The sequence below is a fragment of the Plodia interpunctella genome, chromosome 3, assembly GCF_027563975.2.
Source record: "Plodia interpunctella isolate USDA-ARS_2022_Savannah chromosome 3, ilPloInte3.2, whole genome shotgun sequence".
In the NCBI taxonomy this organism is placed as follows: Eukaryota; Metazoa; Arthropoda; class Insecta; order Lepidoptera; family Pyralidae; genus Plodia; species Plodia interpunctella.
In genome coordinates, this window is record NC_071296.1 from 4,800,507 (window position 1) to 4,817,854 (window position 17,348).

The window sequence follows — 17,348 nt, forward strand, 5'->3', positions numbered from 1 at the left end:
CAAACTAAGTACTAAAAGAATGTTATATTTTTTATATGAAAATGTTATATTCAATGGAAATCCTTCACAACATAACCGAGCTCTGCGAAATACATTTCGCAATGAAATTCTTTACAATTCTAGTTTGACACGTCTTATCGGCTTGAATAAATCTCATTAGTGTTTCGTGAATGTCTAGGTCGTCTTATTTACGTTTTTGTTAAAGGATGTCAACTCTACTGAATTGAAATCCTTTGAAGAACATCCATTTCATCATTTTGTAAAGTAATAAAACTATTTTTGTGTTAGGTAAAACATGAGCGAGTACCATAGACTTTTACTATATGTGCCTATTTATTCTAAATCTATGAAGAACATATCAATTCTTCATAATATCGATTAGATGAGTAACTTGTTCTTCGTGTCTACTAAACGATTGGACAATTGAGTACAACTCACGCTATCGCGTCGATCATGTCGAGCCCCATCTCGACGGTGCAGCGCGCGTGGTCGGACCGCGGTTCGGGCAACCCGGACACGCAGTAGTAACAGTCGCCAAGTATCTTGATGCGGAGGCAGTGGTTATCCTGTTCGAAATACATGAAGCGTGAGATAAGTATATATCATCAATCATGAAAAATAATCTGAAAATCGCTGAATGAGACGATGCCTTACGAAAATTCTTTTATAGCTATAAACCAACACGAGTATACATAAAAAGTTTATATAATATTTCAGACTCGTTTAGTGTCCGTTCTTAATCAATACAATTTTGATACTACAATAACAACAATAAATAACTGTTAAATAATATGGTTACAGAAGGATAATATTGTTGGGCTTTAGTAACAATTCTGTATCATAACAAGGTTAGAAGTTAGCTAGCAATCCGTCGGGACAAGCACGGTTTCAAGTTAGACATAGACATTGCAATAATGTGAAAGACGTGTGTGTATTGAATAATTAAACAGAACGTGACCCACATTATTTGAACTGAATTGATGATAAAATTATGTGCATACATATTAATGTGGCGAGCACACGTGGGGTGGTCAATCAAATAGAAATTCAAATTACAGCACGTCATCTCGTTTTGCGTGCATTAAAATGGTATCATCGCCAACGCAATTCCCATCGCGTAAACAACAGTACAAATATACGTTGGACAAATATGAAATGTAATTTTAGTTTTATAGATCAACAAAGGACTGAAGCCAATATGCCAGCTAGCTGTCTAATTTATTATTATTTTTAACTCGCTTCGCTATTTCGGAAACATGTTAAGATCGTTACAAGACATAGAATATAATAAACATAAGATCTTGCGGCGTCATTTCCATTAAATGTTCATGTAAAAAATTTAGATTGTATAAGACTAAAATAGAGAACATCACGTAAATTTTTATATGAAATAGTTATTTCTCACAAGCTACAAACTACTGGCATTTCGGAACGACCACTGCTGAGAAGAAATGCGGAAAGAAACTTATTTGAACAGTGTTGGTCCCTATCATGTCTGATATTGATAGAGTACGCTTACAACTCATCGTGGTGGCAACTTTGGTTTTCAAAGCATCTGACATTTAAAAGATTAGCTCGGGCAACTGTCTAACAGCAAATCATTCAAGAACCTGGCACTTGCCACACCAAGTTTGTAAGAACTTTTTGAACTTTAGTAAATATATAGTACCTACTTTAAAATAGCTGCGAATTGTTTCCATATAAAATACAGAGATAAACAATAGCAGTGAAACCAACGTGCACCAGCACTAGCAGTTGTCTTTGAAATGGATTATCAGGTCATTATTTACATTAACATGTTATTATTAAGATCATTGACCATGATGTCATTACCCACATGAAAAACATTTTTTTTTCCTCGTTTCATTGAGGAGGCAAAGGGTTCTAGCCCATACAGCCAAGACTTTTGTTATCTTTTTTTATATAAAAGTGATTATAGTCCACTGAAGAATAAAGAAAGCGTCAGCCACGTCTGTATTGGATATAAAAACAGTTAAGGCCTAAGGGCCTTGTCTTTAGTGATACAAAATTTTAGCTGACAGGATGGGCAAAAAGATTTTTATTTTTATTAAGATAATATGTAGGTTAGTAGTAAGTGCCGGGAATAGAGGTTAAATAAGTCTGTGGCTGGGATTTTTTTCTCACCACACTGGACTATAAAAAACCCGAGCTTGGTGGTTTCCCACCTGGTATTGTTACCACCATATTTACCGCATGGTTTAGGTTTACGTAATATAACCCTAAAAAGTTACTAGTACTACTGAGTAGTACTTACGTTGGCTAGCTGGTCGAACCGACCGAACAGCTCGTTGAGCAGCCGCACCAACTCCTGCGCACTGCACTGCGATGCGAGCACCGTGAAGCCCACGATGTCCGCGAACAGGATGCTGTAACAAATATAATAATTTAGTTACTTCTGTAGAACAACAGTATTAACGACCAACATAAAACCGAACCCACATAAAAATAACAATACATCAACATTACATTTGTGCTATGTTGTAATATACTGTGCTACACATATATACACAAATTATGTATATATGTATAGCACAGCCCAGAACCGTAGACGAATATTTATCTGTTGATCATAAGTATAAGTATTTGGCCATGCTAGGAATCGAACCCAGGACCTTCAGATACCAAGCGCAAGTAGAAAAGTCATAAGGACGAAGAAAAAACAGAGATCTTTTATGAAAATTGTTAATTTCTACACGTTGTATTCATATTATTCCTACAGCTATAGAAAGTAAAAAGATATTTGCACAGAAAAGAAATATCAAATAAATTACCATAAAGAAAGTAATTGTTCAGTTAATTCCTCGGTAACACAAACGAGGGCAAGTGAAGATAAAATAAAAAAGGCGAGTCTTTGTTTGACAACGCGTGAACTTTGACTCGGGGTCTGTCGGGGCTCCATTGTTGATGCTGATCATTGTTCCACTACTTTCTCGAGATACCCTTTTGACTTTCCTCTGTCGGTGTGTTCGGTTATATTAATCAGCATAATTATTGTGGTCGGGCTGACCGTAGTTGTTCTGAAAATGGCCTCACGTAATATTTCACAAAACTCGAAGATCATCTTATAAACTAATAAAATATTTCTCTCAATATTGGTAATATGGTTGAAAATCCACCCAGTAAAAATATTTCTTCATATAAAAGTAGCCACACAACCATAAATGGCGAAAACCGCACTAAAATTCGCTGCGTTTTAGGGCCAGTGCAACCAGCGTTGCACCCACTCGCGCGTCATGTTTTTGGCAAAAGTATGGGCACATGGGCAGTGATAATAGGAGCGGCGACGTGGATAATTTTAACCCCTAGGGCAAGCGGACTTTCAACTTGCAAGGTTTGATTTCCTACAGACAAACAATGTGGCAGATAAAACTAAATAAAAGCTGGTAAAAAAAATCAGAAAAAATTACAACAGACACAATTTTTAAGTTATTTGCATTGGTATACAAAGTACCTAGTAGTAGCAAAGGGTCAACAATCGCTTGTTGAATCTTGTTTATGGAATAAATGACTGGCGTAAAGTTTATTTTTATGAACGTTTAATCTTTGTGGGGCATGACATATGTCATCATTGTCACGCAAGGCGTGCGTTAGGAGACACAATATGTGTCTGTCAGATATAAATAAAGCTTTTCAAATTCTATGTAAACTAGCGGCCTATCCACTATTTAAAATACCCGCATCAAAATCCGTTGTCTATTTTTAAAGATCTAAACATCAGCGGGAAGCGACTTTGTTCTATACTATAGAGTGACAAATTCAAACGTAAAACACTAATCAGTATACCGTTAAACAAATAAAATACAGTATGTTAGAATTTAAGTTATTCTGGCTAGTTATAAAATAAATGATAATACAATTCTCGATTTTATGCGTAATTGTAATTTTATCTACTAGTTTGTTTCCCCGTTACAGTTACAGCTATACTACTACAAACAGGATATAAAGTATGTAGATAGTCCTGGCAAGCCAGACAGTAGGTAGCCGGGAGCCAGACAATCCTATCAGCTGAATATCCGTTTAGCCTAAAAGGATCAAAAGGCGGTAATAGACTTCCTGCCACCATGACGTTACGCCTTTTATGGACAGTCTTAGTAATAATAAATACGTGTCTGGAAAGCTAAAATATTGTGGAAGCGAAAATATTCCGTGCAACAATTGAACAATTTAGATATTGCTTTGAAGCAGGTTGTAGAGTTGAAGTGTTGGGTCTTTTATAATACAAAAAAGAGACCAGGAATGGAATGAAAAGCTTTAAATACGAGTAGATCTTCTTCAATCCATTCCCGCATATACTAATCATATAAAAATATCTGCAGGTGTTTTAAAAATTCCAGGCGGTTTTACGACAGAGGTAGGTCGCTAGTTTTATACAATCGAATTCCTCACTAGATCTGTGTTTGGGGATTTTATAGCTACCTGTTATTTCGTGAAGTTTATTACATACAAAACAATTTCTTATCTATACGTACCAAGTATACAGTACCTAGTACCTATATTTCACTAGGAGTAATGTGAAACTTAAAACTGACATGTTTATACTATCACTGTTCATTATATCCATACTAATATTATAAAGAAAAAAGATATGTATTTTTGTTTCTTAGTTTGTAATGAATAAACTCAAAAACTACTGGGCCATTTTTGATGAAATTCGGTAAGGAGATAGACGAAACCTTCAGGAATAAAATAGTGCAGTTTTTATGGTTTTATCCAAGCGAAACCGGGGCGGGCCGCTTATATGTAAAATTTTGTAAGATATTTCTTCGATCCAGAAACAATATAACTTTTATATCTAAAAACAAAAGTGATTAAATTGCGCGATTGTACATCCTTAGCCTGCACCTGCGATAGATCCAAATAAAAAGAAATGTTAACAGAAACGAAAATAGCATTTAATCAACGTACATATTAAATTCTTTCGAAATTTATCTCGGTACGTATTTCAACGTTATTTTATTTTATATGAACGTTTTTCACAGGCAGGCGATCGTTGCCAAGTATTTTGATTGTATTTTTAATTACGGGGTATTTATCAGAATGATGGACTTGCGAATGCTATAAAATATTTTAATAGCAAATAAACAATCCATTTATCGCTATAAAACTTTAAGATTACTTTGCGTAAAATTACAATGAAGATTTACACATTTTTTAACCTTCTTCAACGAGGATAAAAGTGTATTTAATTTATTGTATTATCGATTATTTGAAGCATTGTTTCATACATCGACATATTGTACGCTAGTATTATAATTTAATGGTTCAATTAAATGTTTAAAGTTGGTCCTTAATATATCGATCGATAATCGGTCGATAATCCCATATTTTTCTTATATTATTGTGAGAGAGGACATCCAAGTTAATTCTCCAAATAGTCGACTATATGACAATAAAATAGTTATGACAAGTCAATACTTTTTTGTATTAGTCAGCTACAACTTTTATATAAAAATGAGTTTTGCTATTGGGATTTTGATGAAATATAAAAATAATTAATTATATTACATGGATCAAATTTGAAGCTCGACATGCAAGTGTCTCATGCGTTGTAATACGGTATGATGGATCGCGGCACTCGACATAATATGACAAAGACGCGTCATACATATCGATTTGAACAACGTGACTCGCCATGGGCTCGTGAGGGCTTCTTTAGTAAACTGATACTAGTTTGGCTCGACCCGCCCGACGCATTATAAATAGTATTCTCATTACCCATGCCATGCCCCCTACATCGGGCTGTGCATTTGTTTATACATAGATGTGACGATGGAAAAACATTTTCACACGATCCAAAGAAATTTAACCTGAGCTGAGCTTTATTATATCTAGTCATCAGAAAAAATGGCGCAAGGTCGCAATTATAATTTCACAAATAAAGCTATTCACAAATTGATTTTAAGAATCAATTACTTTCGCAAAGTTAATTGGGATATCGCGAAATTTCTCTACAAACTGTTCAATCATTAACTAATCTAAAATAATAAAGTGTCTCGAAAAGCAATGAGTCCATTCGTAAAGGTAGATCAGATACATAACATTACTCGGTTACTTGGACGCTTGCCAGGAAAAGACAAGTAGACTCACCGACGTAATAAGTGTGGGTGGACCAGAACTACCTTATGAAAACTACGGTTCATTTTCCATTTCCAAATATAACTACTTTTCGATTCATATCACTTTTGATATGCCAACCCTTTGGTTGGCTCGCGTTCGCTTTTTTCCGTGAAGCAAACATCACCAAAATTGTCCATAGACATTTTTTGTACACCAAGCGAATGAATGCTCGTTCTATGCCCACTCTTTCTCTTCAACCAATGGCTGGCTTGGGCTCATGCTATGGCCTTTATGTTCAAAATTCTGAATTTGATTGTAAAATGCACACGGCACACCTGATTTTCGTAAGTTTTTTTTATAGAACGTAGGCGTAGTGTAGGCAATAACCCTAGATTGACAGAAACCTTGCATAACCTATCTATATTCATGTGATATCGCCTTTAACCTGTAAACGAAGATTTATGATGGTTATAAATTCATAACCATATATTTTATCTAGTGACATAATAATATATCACCACATATTTGCTATGTACAAGAAGAAGCCAGAAAACGACTTCCTTAATATCGAGTTTCAAAGGACCGACCACGAGGACAACAAAAACTTGCAAGAAATTGTTCTACTAACAATAACAATACATTGTTATGAGAAACTTGAGGAAATTACTCTCAAGTTTGCAAGTAAAACAATTTTTATAAGTCTGCAGGCAATGAATAGATTTTTTTTTCGTTGTAACTGCCTTTATAATATGAAAAATATACTTCGTATAAATTAAAATAAGCCTATAAACTCTAAGCACAAAATAAAATTTTATAGTTCAAGAAATTCAACCGAGGGAAAATTGTTTTGTGGATTGATATACACTCGCTGTAAAATACATTTCGACTATGAGGATTTGAAATATGTAGTAGTAAATAAGATGTTTATTTGTATTTCGGCTTTTTGATACCATGCACATATATTCAAACGATTGAGCTGAAATTATTTTTTTTAGGTTGAATGACAATGCATTATTATGATATGATACTTAATGACATCCTGGCTGACGACGGATGACGGCTCCCGGCGAGGGAACTCATCAATGGTTTTCTGCACGGACCATATTTTTTCACGCATTAAATGCAATAAAATCTCTGACTACAACAAAAGCTTGTATAAAAAAAAACATTTTTATAAAAACTTATTCACTTTTATGTTAGAATAATAGTACTTCAGTCAACAACAACGGCGATAACATATTACAAGGCGCCCCGGGCAAAAACTACATCCTGCAGACGCATCGCGTTCGCGGAAATACATACTGAACAAATGCAAGGCATCGTTTGCCGCTCGCTAAATGCATGCAATGATTCACGCAATGTGAGACGTGCAGTGATGAACTATCGCGCAGTCTATGTTGTACATCGATGAGCAGATGTATAAAGAACAAGTTATATCTATGCATAGAGCGGGAAAATTATGTGTAATAGCAGTTGCCATTTCAGGATAAAGCTTAACTTTGCTAAGCAATTCGGCATTTTGGTTTTGCCAGCTTTTGGTTGTTTCGATATTTTTAATTCTTCGAATCAGAGGTATCGTGGGACTTGCTGCATACATAACACAAAAAGTCAAAATTATTTTACTATTAAAATGGTCCAAATACCTTTTAATTCTTCTTACTCTACTAATCTAAAGATAACAACTCTCTATAGATTTACAAGCAATTTTACAGCCATTTTAAAAGGTTAGCGGCCACTTCATCCCTTTCCGGCCGCCGCCGCGGCTACGGGCCGCTCGTTAGAAACTCATCTGACAAATAGAAAAATAAGTAAAGAACATCGTAATTAATAACATATTTATATAAGTTTTGATTGTAATGCAACATTATAATACTTTCTTTTTGGAAATTACGTACTTGTTTTTAGGATTCCGTACAAAAAATATAAAAAAATGGAACCCTTATGGAATCACTGGTGCGTCTGTTTATAAGTCCATCTGTCACAGCCCATTTGCTTTGAATTTACTGGACCAAATTAGGTGAAATTGATCTTCCAAATATTAAAGCTTCTTAGCAATAATAGTAGCTGAATTGAGGAAAGTATTGCTCTAGAAAAGTCTAACTCTTTATTATGAAAAATTTAACCGTGTTTTTTTATATCTCACAAAATAAAAAAGGGAACCTTGTGTAAATACATTCGTGCGTTAATAATGCGCATCACATTTCATTGAACTGGAAAGTGGGCTTTCCTATTTATTACTTTTTGAATCGAAAATAAATATCTTAACCGTTTTAAAATAGGTAGTTGAATTCATATTTTATGGTCGACTGGGTCATTGCTATTGTCTCGACGTGTTTAGGCTGTGGATGACTGTACTAGTAACATTGGAAACAATAGGTGGCATTCGAAATGAAAATCATTTCTAAAGTTTGTTTATTTTTGCATGTCATCTTGTAGTTGATGTTACAAGGATTATGTACAACTAGCGACCCGCCCCGACTTCGCGCGGTTACTATATCATGTTCAATAGTTATAAATCTTTCTCTGGAATGACTATTTAAAAAATCCGCATCAAAATCCGTTGCATAGTTTTAAAGATCTAAGCATAAATAGGGACAGACAGCGGGAAGCGACTTTGTTAATTTGTTTTATATTATGAGTGATGTACATTTTAGCAATAATTTCTTTTTTTTTTTTCAATTTAAATAACGAAGGATAATAATAAAAAAACTGAACAAAGCTAAATCCACCTTCATGTTGACTATACTTATATTACTTAAATAAGTTAAAATTAAAAAGTAAAACTAAAATAATAAATACTAAATTAATTTAAATAAAAAATTGACACTAAATAGCCGTCGTCGTTCAGTTTAGCAATTGCGATAGCGCATTGGTATAGTATCGAGGAACATAGCGAAAAATCAATGTACTACTATGCCTTGTTAAATGTTTTACTTATTATTTTGAATTCAGGCGAAACCCCAGTAATTATAATAGGCAAGCGACACTACTATCAAGTACGATAACGATAACTTAAAGTGAGCAACAAAGAGCTAATTTGGGGGCATTTCGCTGGTATAAAATTAGCGGCAGTGAGTCAGAAAGTAATAAAGCGATTAGTTCGACAATCGTCAAATGTCGACAACATGGAATTTTGTTTACAGACAATACTAATAACATCGTGGGTCATCACCGTGAAGATAATACAGATTAGAAGGCGTGCACTCATCATCGTCGTTAATAAAAGCTTAGCTCTCGTCGGTGGAATTTCTTCCATTTTTCTTAACCTCTTTATCACCAATAGATATGATTTTGCCCTAGCAAAGTCAGGATGGGCCGCTTTTTTCAAATAATTTCGAGTGTCTTTTCGTGTTGACACGTAGTAACATGTATGCAGAACGTTCGACGATTCCCCTGATTGAATATTTTATAACTTTATGGACGCGGGAGTCCGTCTGACCTAATTTGTGTGTCGCCATTAGGAAATGGTTCGACTGGACGAATCTAGTTGTCTGCGAGTTACGATTCAAATAATATCTAGCTATTATTTGAATGTTTTGATAATTATTTTTTATCAAGTTCAAAAAAGTTATGTCAAAATCATAATACTAGGAGAAAGTATAAAAATACGTACCTTTATCGACTCTGTACGGCTACCATAAAGAATACATTTTTTCCATACACCATCAAAATAACTACTTATAATTGTTTTTACTATCCATGTATATGAAAATAGCTGTCAATAATAATGATGAATATTCAAAACATTTGGCTAAGTAGATGTACTTAATATCGTGCCAACCGTGATGTACTGCTAGCGTAGAAGATCTTTGATAAATGACCAACAACGGCCGGACACATGGCGCTGGCTGGAGACAACTCGGAATTGAAATGTTTCTCACATTCGTCATAAATCGAATCATTAGTTGACTTCACATTTGATTGTTCGCCAACGATAAACACAACGATCCTTTTGCATCATTGCATTTATCCATCGTTTTATTATTCTAACTTAACGCACATATTCTGTGATATAACTGATTGTGGCAACAGTAGATGCCATCATGTGCGTTTCCGTGATTGAAAGCTATTACAAACCCATTTATCTATAAAAAAATATTTATTAAAACGTAGTAATAAAGCTCGATTTTTCATCGAACATGATTCTTTCAAGTTCTTTGTTTTAGTTTGTTTTTCCAATCTCATAATAAAATTAATCAGGTATTGAATAGCAACAATTTGTCACTGACCTGAGATAACAAATAGTAAATAGTAATTAAAGACGATAACGAAAAGTAATTTCAATGAGTAACGCTCGTCGCTGATATTTGTTAGCACTTTGTCAATGGCTGGGGTAGTGGCAAGTTGGTAATACTCTCTGTATGCATATATAGTAATATAAGCGTTAAGTCTTAGTCCTTAATGTTCATAGTAAAATAGGAATTAATTATGAATTTGCGCCCTAAATGGACGTTAACGACATATAAGTGGCTAAATTGTGCTTCAGTTCAGAAATATTAACATACTATTTGGCTTTTAGTAGTGCCGTTAATAATTTATAGTGGGCTAAGAAGGATTACTATTAATAATTTCACTTACTAACCCTAAAATAGTAATATGGAAATTTTTGTGATGTTATTAGAACAGAAATTATCGTTTTATACAAAAAAAAAAATTTATAATCGACTATCGACATTTGATGAGCGTCCAATAAATCCACCTCCAAATACTGTGGATAAGCGAATAACTCTTCATAAAGTTCTTAGCTTAATAAAGCTTAAAAGATTTTGTTTGTTTGCTATTAAAATAAAACGTCCGTGAAATTTTACGGTTAGCATTTCGCCCAGTAGATTTTGCGTGATGTGTACGAAATACCTATTTCATACTTATATCTAAACTTTAGAATTTATATTACTAGTTTTAATTTCAACAAACTAAAATATTTAGCAGAACATCTGTGACTATATCTACAAACGACTATAAATAATGTCAAAGTTTTTACCTCGATTGAAAAACAAATCAGACGAAGATTTTTATGAAGATATTTTATGAAAATAAACAGTATTGTGATACTTATTTATGGCTATGAACAATCAATCAACGTGTGATGTGATGACGACTGTCTTGGCGGCCGTGCCGTTGGCAACTGTTCCAAAATATGTATATGAATGGAAACTAATAACACTCAAGTGTACTTCTCTGTTTGAATGTGTAAACTTTTGAGTAAGAGATATTTTGGTTAAGGGTCTTTTTGAAGAGGGGACCTCTTCAACTCTTTTTAGGTAAGGACATTTATAGGTAGAAACTGAAGGATATATTGAGAAAGGAAAATTACAGACCACAAGGGCAGAAAACAAAGCACAGTAACCTAATTCTGTCTAAAGAGCAGAAACTATTCCTAATCCCTAGCGTTAGTCTCATTAAAATTCGCTAGCCAGCGCTCTACCTGCCGGGACTTGACAATGATTGAGGCTGTGGTGTTTATTTGTTTTCCTTTGTTCAGAGATACGAACCTTGAGGTTGAGAAATAAAAGCCATTAGCGAGAGTTTGCCTATCTTTTGTGACAAATCCAGGGATAAAATGCATTCAACATTGAACTGTCAAGGGGCAGTAACCATGTATTCACATTTTGAAATCTTGTAATAAATGGTGTAATTGTATTATTAATTCAGTCAGGTCATAATTAGGTTTCTGAAATTATATCCTGCATGTACAATAAATAACACAGACATGTTTACTTTCATATTTACATAATTTACGACTCTTACTAAGTAATACGTAGATTAAAATAAACTATGACTAACTAAAACTAAATAAAAGTAATAATAGATAAACGTAATGGTAAATACGTTAAATGAAATTTGATCCTAAAATAATATTTTTCTTATTTATTCGTTCTAGTAAGATTAACCTATTAACGCCTATTGCTCATTAAACGTAGTGTTATTACCAAACTGAATATTTTCAAAATAAGATAAGACAAAATCTAAACAAGTTGTACTAGAACAAACTAAATTAAATTATCTATAATCAAAACGCGTAGCGTAACTTAGCATTTTAATTATAAGCCGTAGATTTTATCGCCGACTTATTTTGAAACCCCGTACAATTAATGGACGCTAATAACGACAAGGTAGTCAACTGACAATTATGACGGTAGTCAACTGACAATTATGATTTATGCGCATGCTCGCTAGAATGTTATAATTTCATAATAGATCTGTATTTCTACGACGCGAGTTAAGTCCTATAACGAATATCATCATACTCAGGCTCAATACTAAACTCTTTTGTTTAGAACCCCATTCTTACGATAATTCCATATTAGAGAGATTGGATTACTAGAGGCCAGAAATAGATAGATGATCCGGTATTGAGTAGTAGACCCCAATATGGATTCAGACTAGATAAGATACGGCCATTAAATTATTAAGCGCCAGATAGCTTAGAAGAGAAATTTGAGTCGGTTTATGAGCACTAAACCAAGGTACTGACATGAATGTTACTAAGTATAACAAACGTTTATCGATTCTCGGCTTCACCTTATTGTGGGAAATGTAGCTCTGTGTTGTGGGACAGAATAACGACCACAGACGTATCGGCGCAACGTAGGTCAACCGCAACCAGATTTTTCTGATGATAAATAATCTAGACGCAGGCAATATAACAGTTTTCCATTTTTGTGGAAAACAATTCGCTGTTGCAACAGATGATTCCATAGCAATGCAACATAAACTGACCTGACTTGCTCGTGTTTTTGTATGTAGATCTTGTGGAATTGCCCCTCCACCGGCGAAATGATATCGTTCTTCATCTCCATTGCGACATGTTGCGGCAGCACTGACAACAGCAATCGCTCCTGTCGGAAAAAATAGTTTGATGATGGAATATACCACTGGACTACCATAACCAAATACATCATGTTGGGCCTAAGGCTTAATATCTAAAGTAAGGAATGTCAAACTGCGCTTAACTAAAAACTACGGATATAGGTGCAAAAACTGCCAGATTAATGTGGTACGGGACACATTTGGCGTATGCGAACAGAATGCTCTGGAAGGATTGGTTCTGGATATCGGACCACAAATTATATAGACGACGGAAGTGGTACACCGAGAAGTATAAGATATCGACTGCAATAAATGGAGACGAGGAAAAGAAAAAATAAACCTGTAGTGGAACATAACATAACCAGAAAAAAACATAAATTTGCCAAAATTACAAAAGTAATTCAGTAAGACCATAAAATTAGCGCAGTGGTAAAGTCTGAACCGAGAGGTCTCGGATTCAATCCCCGGTCGGGAGACATGATGGAAAATGATCTTTTTCTGATTGGCTCGGGTCTTGGATGTTTATCTATATATTATGTATTGCATTTGTAATAAAATATAGTATCATTGAGTTAGCATCCGATAACACACACAAGTCTCGAAATTACATTGGGGCTAGCTTATTCTGTGATTTATTCTAATGTATTATTCGAGAATTCATTAAAATAATAGCACCAGATCATTTTTAAAACCGAAACAATATTCCGCCACGAACCCAGGGTTAAAATGGATAACTCTGTACGATGTATGAGAGTAATGGCGGAGTAATTGAAATGCATTCTGACCATTATTTAAGTCATTAACCGCATGCTTCTGATAAATTAATTATGTTTGTCAACTGCCACTGACCCTGATTGTTAGAAAAAATCACGTTGAAAACTAACGTTAAAAACATTTTCAGTTACTGCGTTACTTAAAATGTTAGTTTTTCATATCATTTCAATATAAACATTTAATGGAGAAGAGAGAGAAAGAGAGAGGGAGAGAGTGCGTACCAGCTTCTCGTTCTCGTCCTCCATGTCGAGCCGCGCGGCGATACAGTTTCTGGTGTCGAGGAAGGCGCGCCTCTGCGCTGTCTCCATCAGCGAATGCATCAGAGCTCCGACTATGTTCACACATATGAACACCACCACGTTTCCCACCATCTATGTAATAAATAACCTTTAGTTAAGTTATTTTAACCACTGGTAATATATTTTTACCTGTCACATCAGAAAATACTGATTTGCCCTTGCTAAATATTTTTTACGGTAAAAAAAAAACCTTCAATCAAAAAATGTTGTAGCCCCTTCAGCGCTGGAAGTTCAGTTTAATGAACTCATTAAAGAACGTCTTTAAATAAAATAAACCCATTCGACAAGAGATTGAGAAGAATGTTATCAATTTATCTGATAAAGTCGTAATCAAATGTTATTGTATTTGTTGGTCAAAAATCTAAAAAATTTATACCTACCATTTTTTAGATTGTTGACCGAAATAACATAATAGGCAAATAATCTCGGTAACTGCCAAGTTTTAACTGCTATTAACTGAAACAAGTACCTAGTCTCTAGTAATATAAGCCGGAATAAAATTAACTCTCAATTACACACAAGGTTGACTCAATAACGTTTTTAAATATTTAATACAAACAAGTTCGCATTGTACGGACCACCCAAAATATGTATGACAAACTTGTAAAGAATAACAGATCCGCCTTATCTTTGTAAAAATAATTCATACAAGCCGTCACAGGAATACGACAGAAAGTTGTTCGACGGCTGTTGATGAATTTGTTAATGATAAAAGTCGATGTATATAAAGTTTAGTTTGTTTCATACAAAAAGTCATCATTCAGCAGGCAATGTTCAAACGCACAGAAATAATATAACCGAATGTGCACCAGTGAATATAACTGACACTTTCAGTTGTAATCCATGATAACAGGACAGGTAAAGGACGAAGAAATATGAGACAAACAAAAAAATATATACCTACTAAATGCTTTATAACACACATGCAACGCTAGTGTTCTATCTGAATCTGATTATTATAGCAAATACACAGTTCCACTTCCTGAATTCGTAAAGATTATATTTTATTGTAGTGATATTTGTCTATATAAACTATGGTATAAACTGTATGGTCTTTAAATATAAAATAAGTCTTTTTACGTAAAAACGTATTGTATTAAGTTTACCACTTTATTTTCGGTTTATAGGTTTTCCTATAATCTACAAGCAATCAATACATATAATAAAACTGAAGAAAGGTCAATTTTGTACATTGGACATTTTTTTAAATTCTTCTTAAATCTAATTCTCTGATATAGATGACGAAAATATAGTTTTGGAAATTTTTGTCTGTCTGTTTGTCTATCTGTCTGAACGCGCATCACTCGAAATCTACTGGACCGATTAGCTTGAAATTTGGTATGTAGTATAGCATGTACCTTATATACCGGGTTAACATCTTAGATACATTTCATCCCGGTAAATGTCAGGTTCCCGTAGGATAATGGAAAAACTAATTATGAATCAAAAATGCCTCAGAATCCCGGGTTAACATTTTATAGACGTTTCGTCCCGGAAAATGAGGAGGGTCCTGTAGGAAAATTAGATACATTTCATCCCGGTAAATGGTCAGGTTCTCGTATGATAACTAAAAAACGAATTATGTATCAGAAATGCCTCAGATTCCCGGGTTAACATTTTATAGACATTTCATCCCGGAAAATGAGGAGGGTCCTGTAGGAAAATTAGATACATTTCATCCCGGTAAATGGTCAGGTTCCCGTAGGAAAATTGAAAAACTAATTAAGAATCAAAAATTAAAAAAAAAAAAATTCCTCGAAATCCCCGGGTTAACATCTTATAGATATTTCATCTCGGAAAGTGAGGTGGTTCTGTATGAAATTAAAATAACAATCCGCGGAGCCGATTTACTTTAAATTTTGCAGAAAGGTGTAAACAGAATATAAACAAATTGTTTTTATCGATTAAGGTCTGATATAGATATAATGGGCGCAGTATGTATCAACATATCAGTATAAAACTCTTCCGTGACTGTGTGACTGACTGGCTGACTGACTGACTGACTGACTAACTGACTGACTAACTGACAGACAACATACACCCGAAATTGCTGGGCGGGAAGCTAAAATTTGGCATGTATGTGAGAGAGGATTTTTGGAAATTCTACTCCGAAGGGGAAGAAATGGGTAAAATCTGTAAATATGAAAGTTCTCCGTTGAAGTTAGTGACTTGAAAATTTGGATTTTGGTTGTTTACAGCAAAGTAATGAATACGTGTTTCAGATTTTTCTGAAAATAAGGGGGGTGAAAGATTGTGTAGCAAATAACAGTAAAAGTAAATACAAAAAATGTTTAATTTACGTTTGTGGTTAATAAAAAACCGGGACGTAAAACGTCATGGAAAATGGGACCGCACGCGTTGCAGAAAGCGGAAGTGGGAGTAGGAGCGGGAAATGGGAAGGAGACACGTAATGGGAAACAGGACGGGACACATTGCAAAAAACATGATGACACAATATGTAGGAAACGGTACGGGATATCTACTTTAGATTACATAGCAGGAAGCGGGATTGGACAAGTTTGCGGGACGAGACACGCAGCGGATAAAAGAAAATTGAACTAAAGATGAGAAAAAATGCAAATTTTAATCATATATGTTTACCAGTCTTACAGAGTACGCGATAAAATTACTGAGATTTTGCTATGAACTTCACGAGGGCGAAGCCGCGGGCAAAAGCTAGTGAACAATGTTTCGTATATTTTTCAAAATGTTAGGCTCAATAGTTTCGGAGATCTGAGTGTGGAATGGGCAATTTTCGTCTTTTTTCATGAATAACATCGAAACTGTTATTTTATATATAACAAAACAATAATAACAAAACTATATTTGAGATCCTCATAAGAACATCTTTCATTTGATATATGACAAGAGAAGAGGTTATGACAAGACATAAGGTTTGCAATATTTCCAATTTCCTAATTTTTAGATAGGTATATAAATATGCAAATTTATGAACATACATATCTAGAAAATGTCTCCAAAAATTTCTCTGTTTATACCATCTGCGCGCAATCCATCCATTTTCTTTTCCCAATTGCACTGTATAAAATACCACATACATACGAACATATGTAGTGCGTAAGTTTTTTACTTGAAGATACAATTTTGAATGAATATTGTAACCTTATCAATAATCCCTGACTACAAGAGACAATCTCGACCTTTGAAGACCATCGAAGCAGAAGTAACTGTGAATAAATTTCACACATTATGGAAATTATAATTGAATACGACAAAACCTTAAAGCGGTGAATAAATAGGAATAATATCAACAAGCTTTTGAAGACGAAGGTCAAACAAATACAAGATCGCCAAATTTAATGCAGGATTTCCAATTTAAGAGTACAAGTATCGAAAAACATTAATTTATCAAAGGAAAAATTACTG

The 17,348-nt window shown here is 34.3% G+C and overlaps 1 protein-coding gene across 10 annotated transcripts in view; it reads right to left on the bottom strand.

Annotated features, from left to right (window-relative positions):
• rut (rutabaga) overlaps window positions 1-17,348 on the bottom strand; it is a 57,259-nt gene that overhangs the window by 23,454 nt on the left and 16,457 nt on the right. For all 10 annotated transcript variants that reach the window (XM_053769023.1, XM_053769022.1, XM_053769020.1 and 7 more), the window contains exons 5-8: window positions 13,884-14,033; window positions 12,799-12,917; window positions 2,276-2,387; window positions 439-566 (exon numbers count right to left, since the gene is read on the bottom strand). In XM_053769023.1, coding sequence (XP_053624998.1) covers window positions 439-566; window positions 2,276-2,387; window positions 12,799-12,917; window positions 13,884-14,033 — 509 coding nt within the window. The remainder of the gene's footprint in view (window positions 1-438; window positions 567-2,275; window positions 2,388-12,798; window positions 12,918-13,883; window positions 14,034-17,348) is intronic.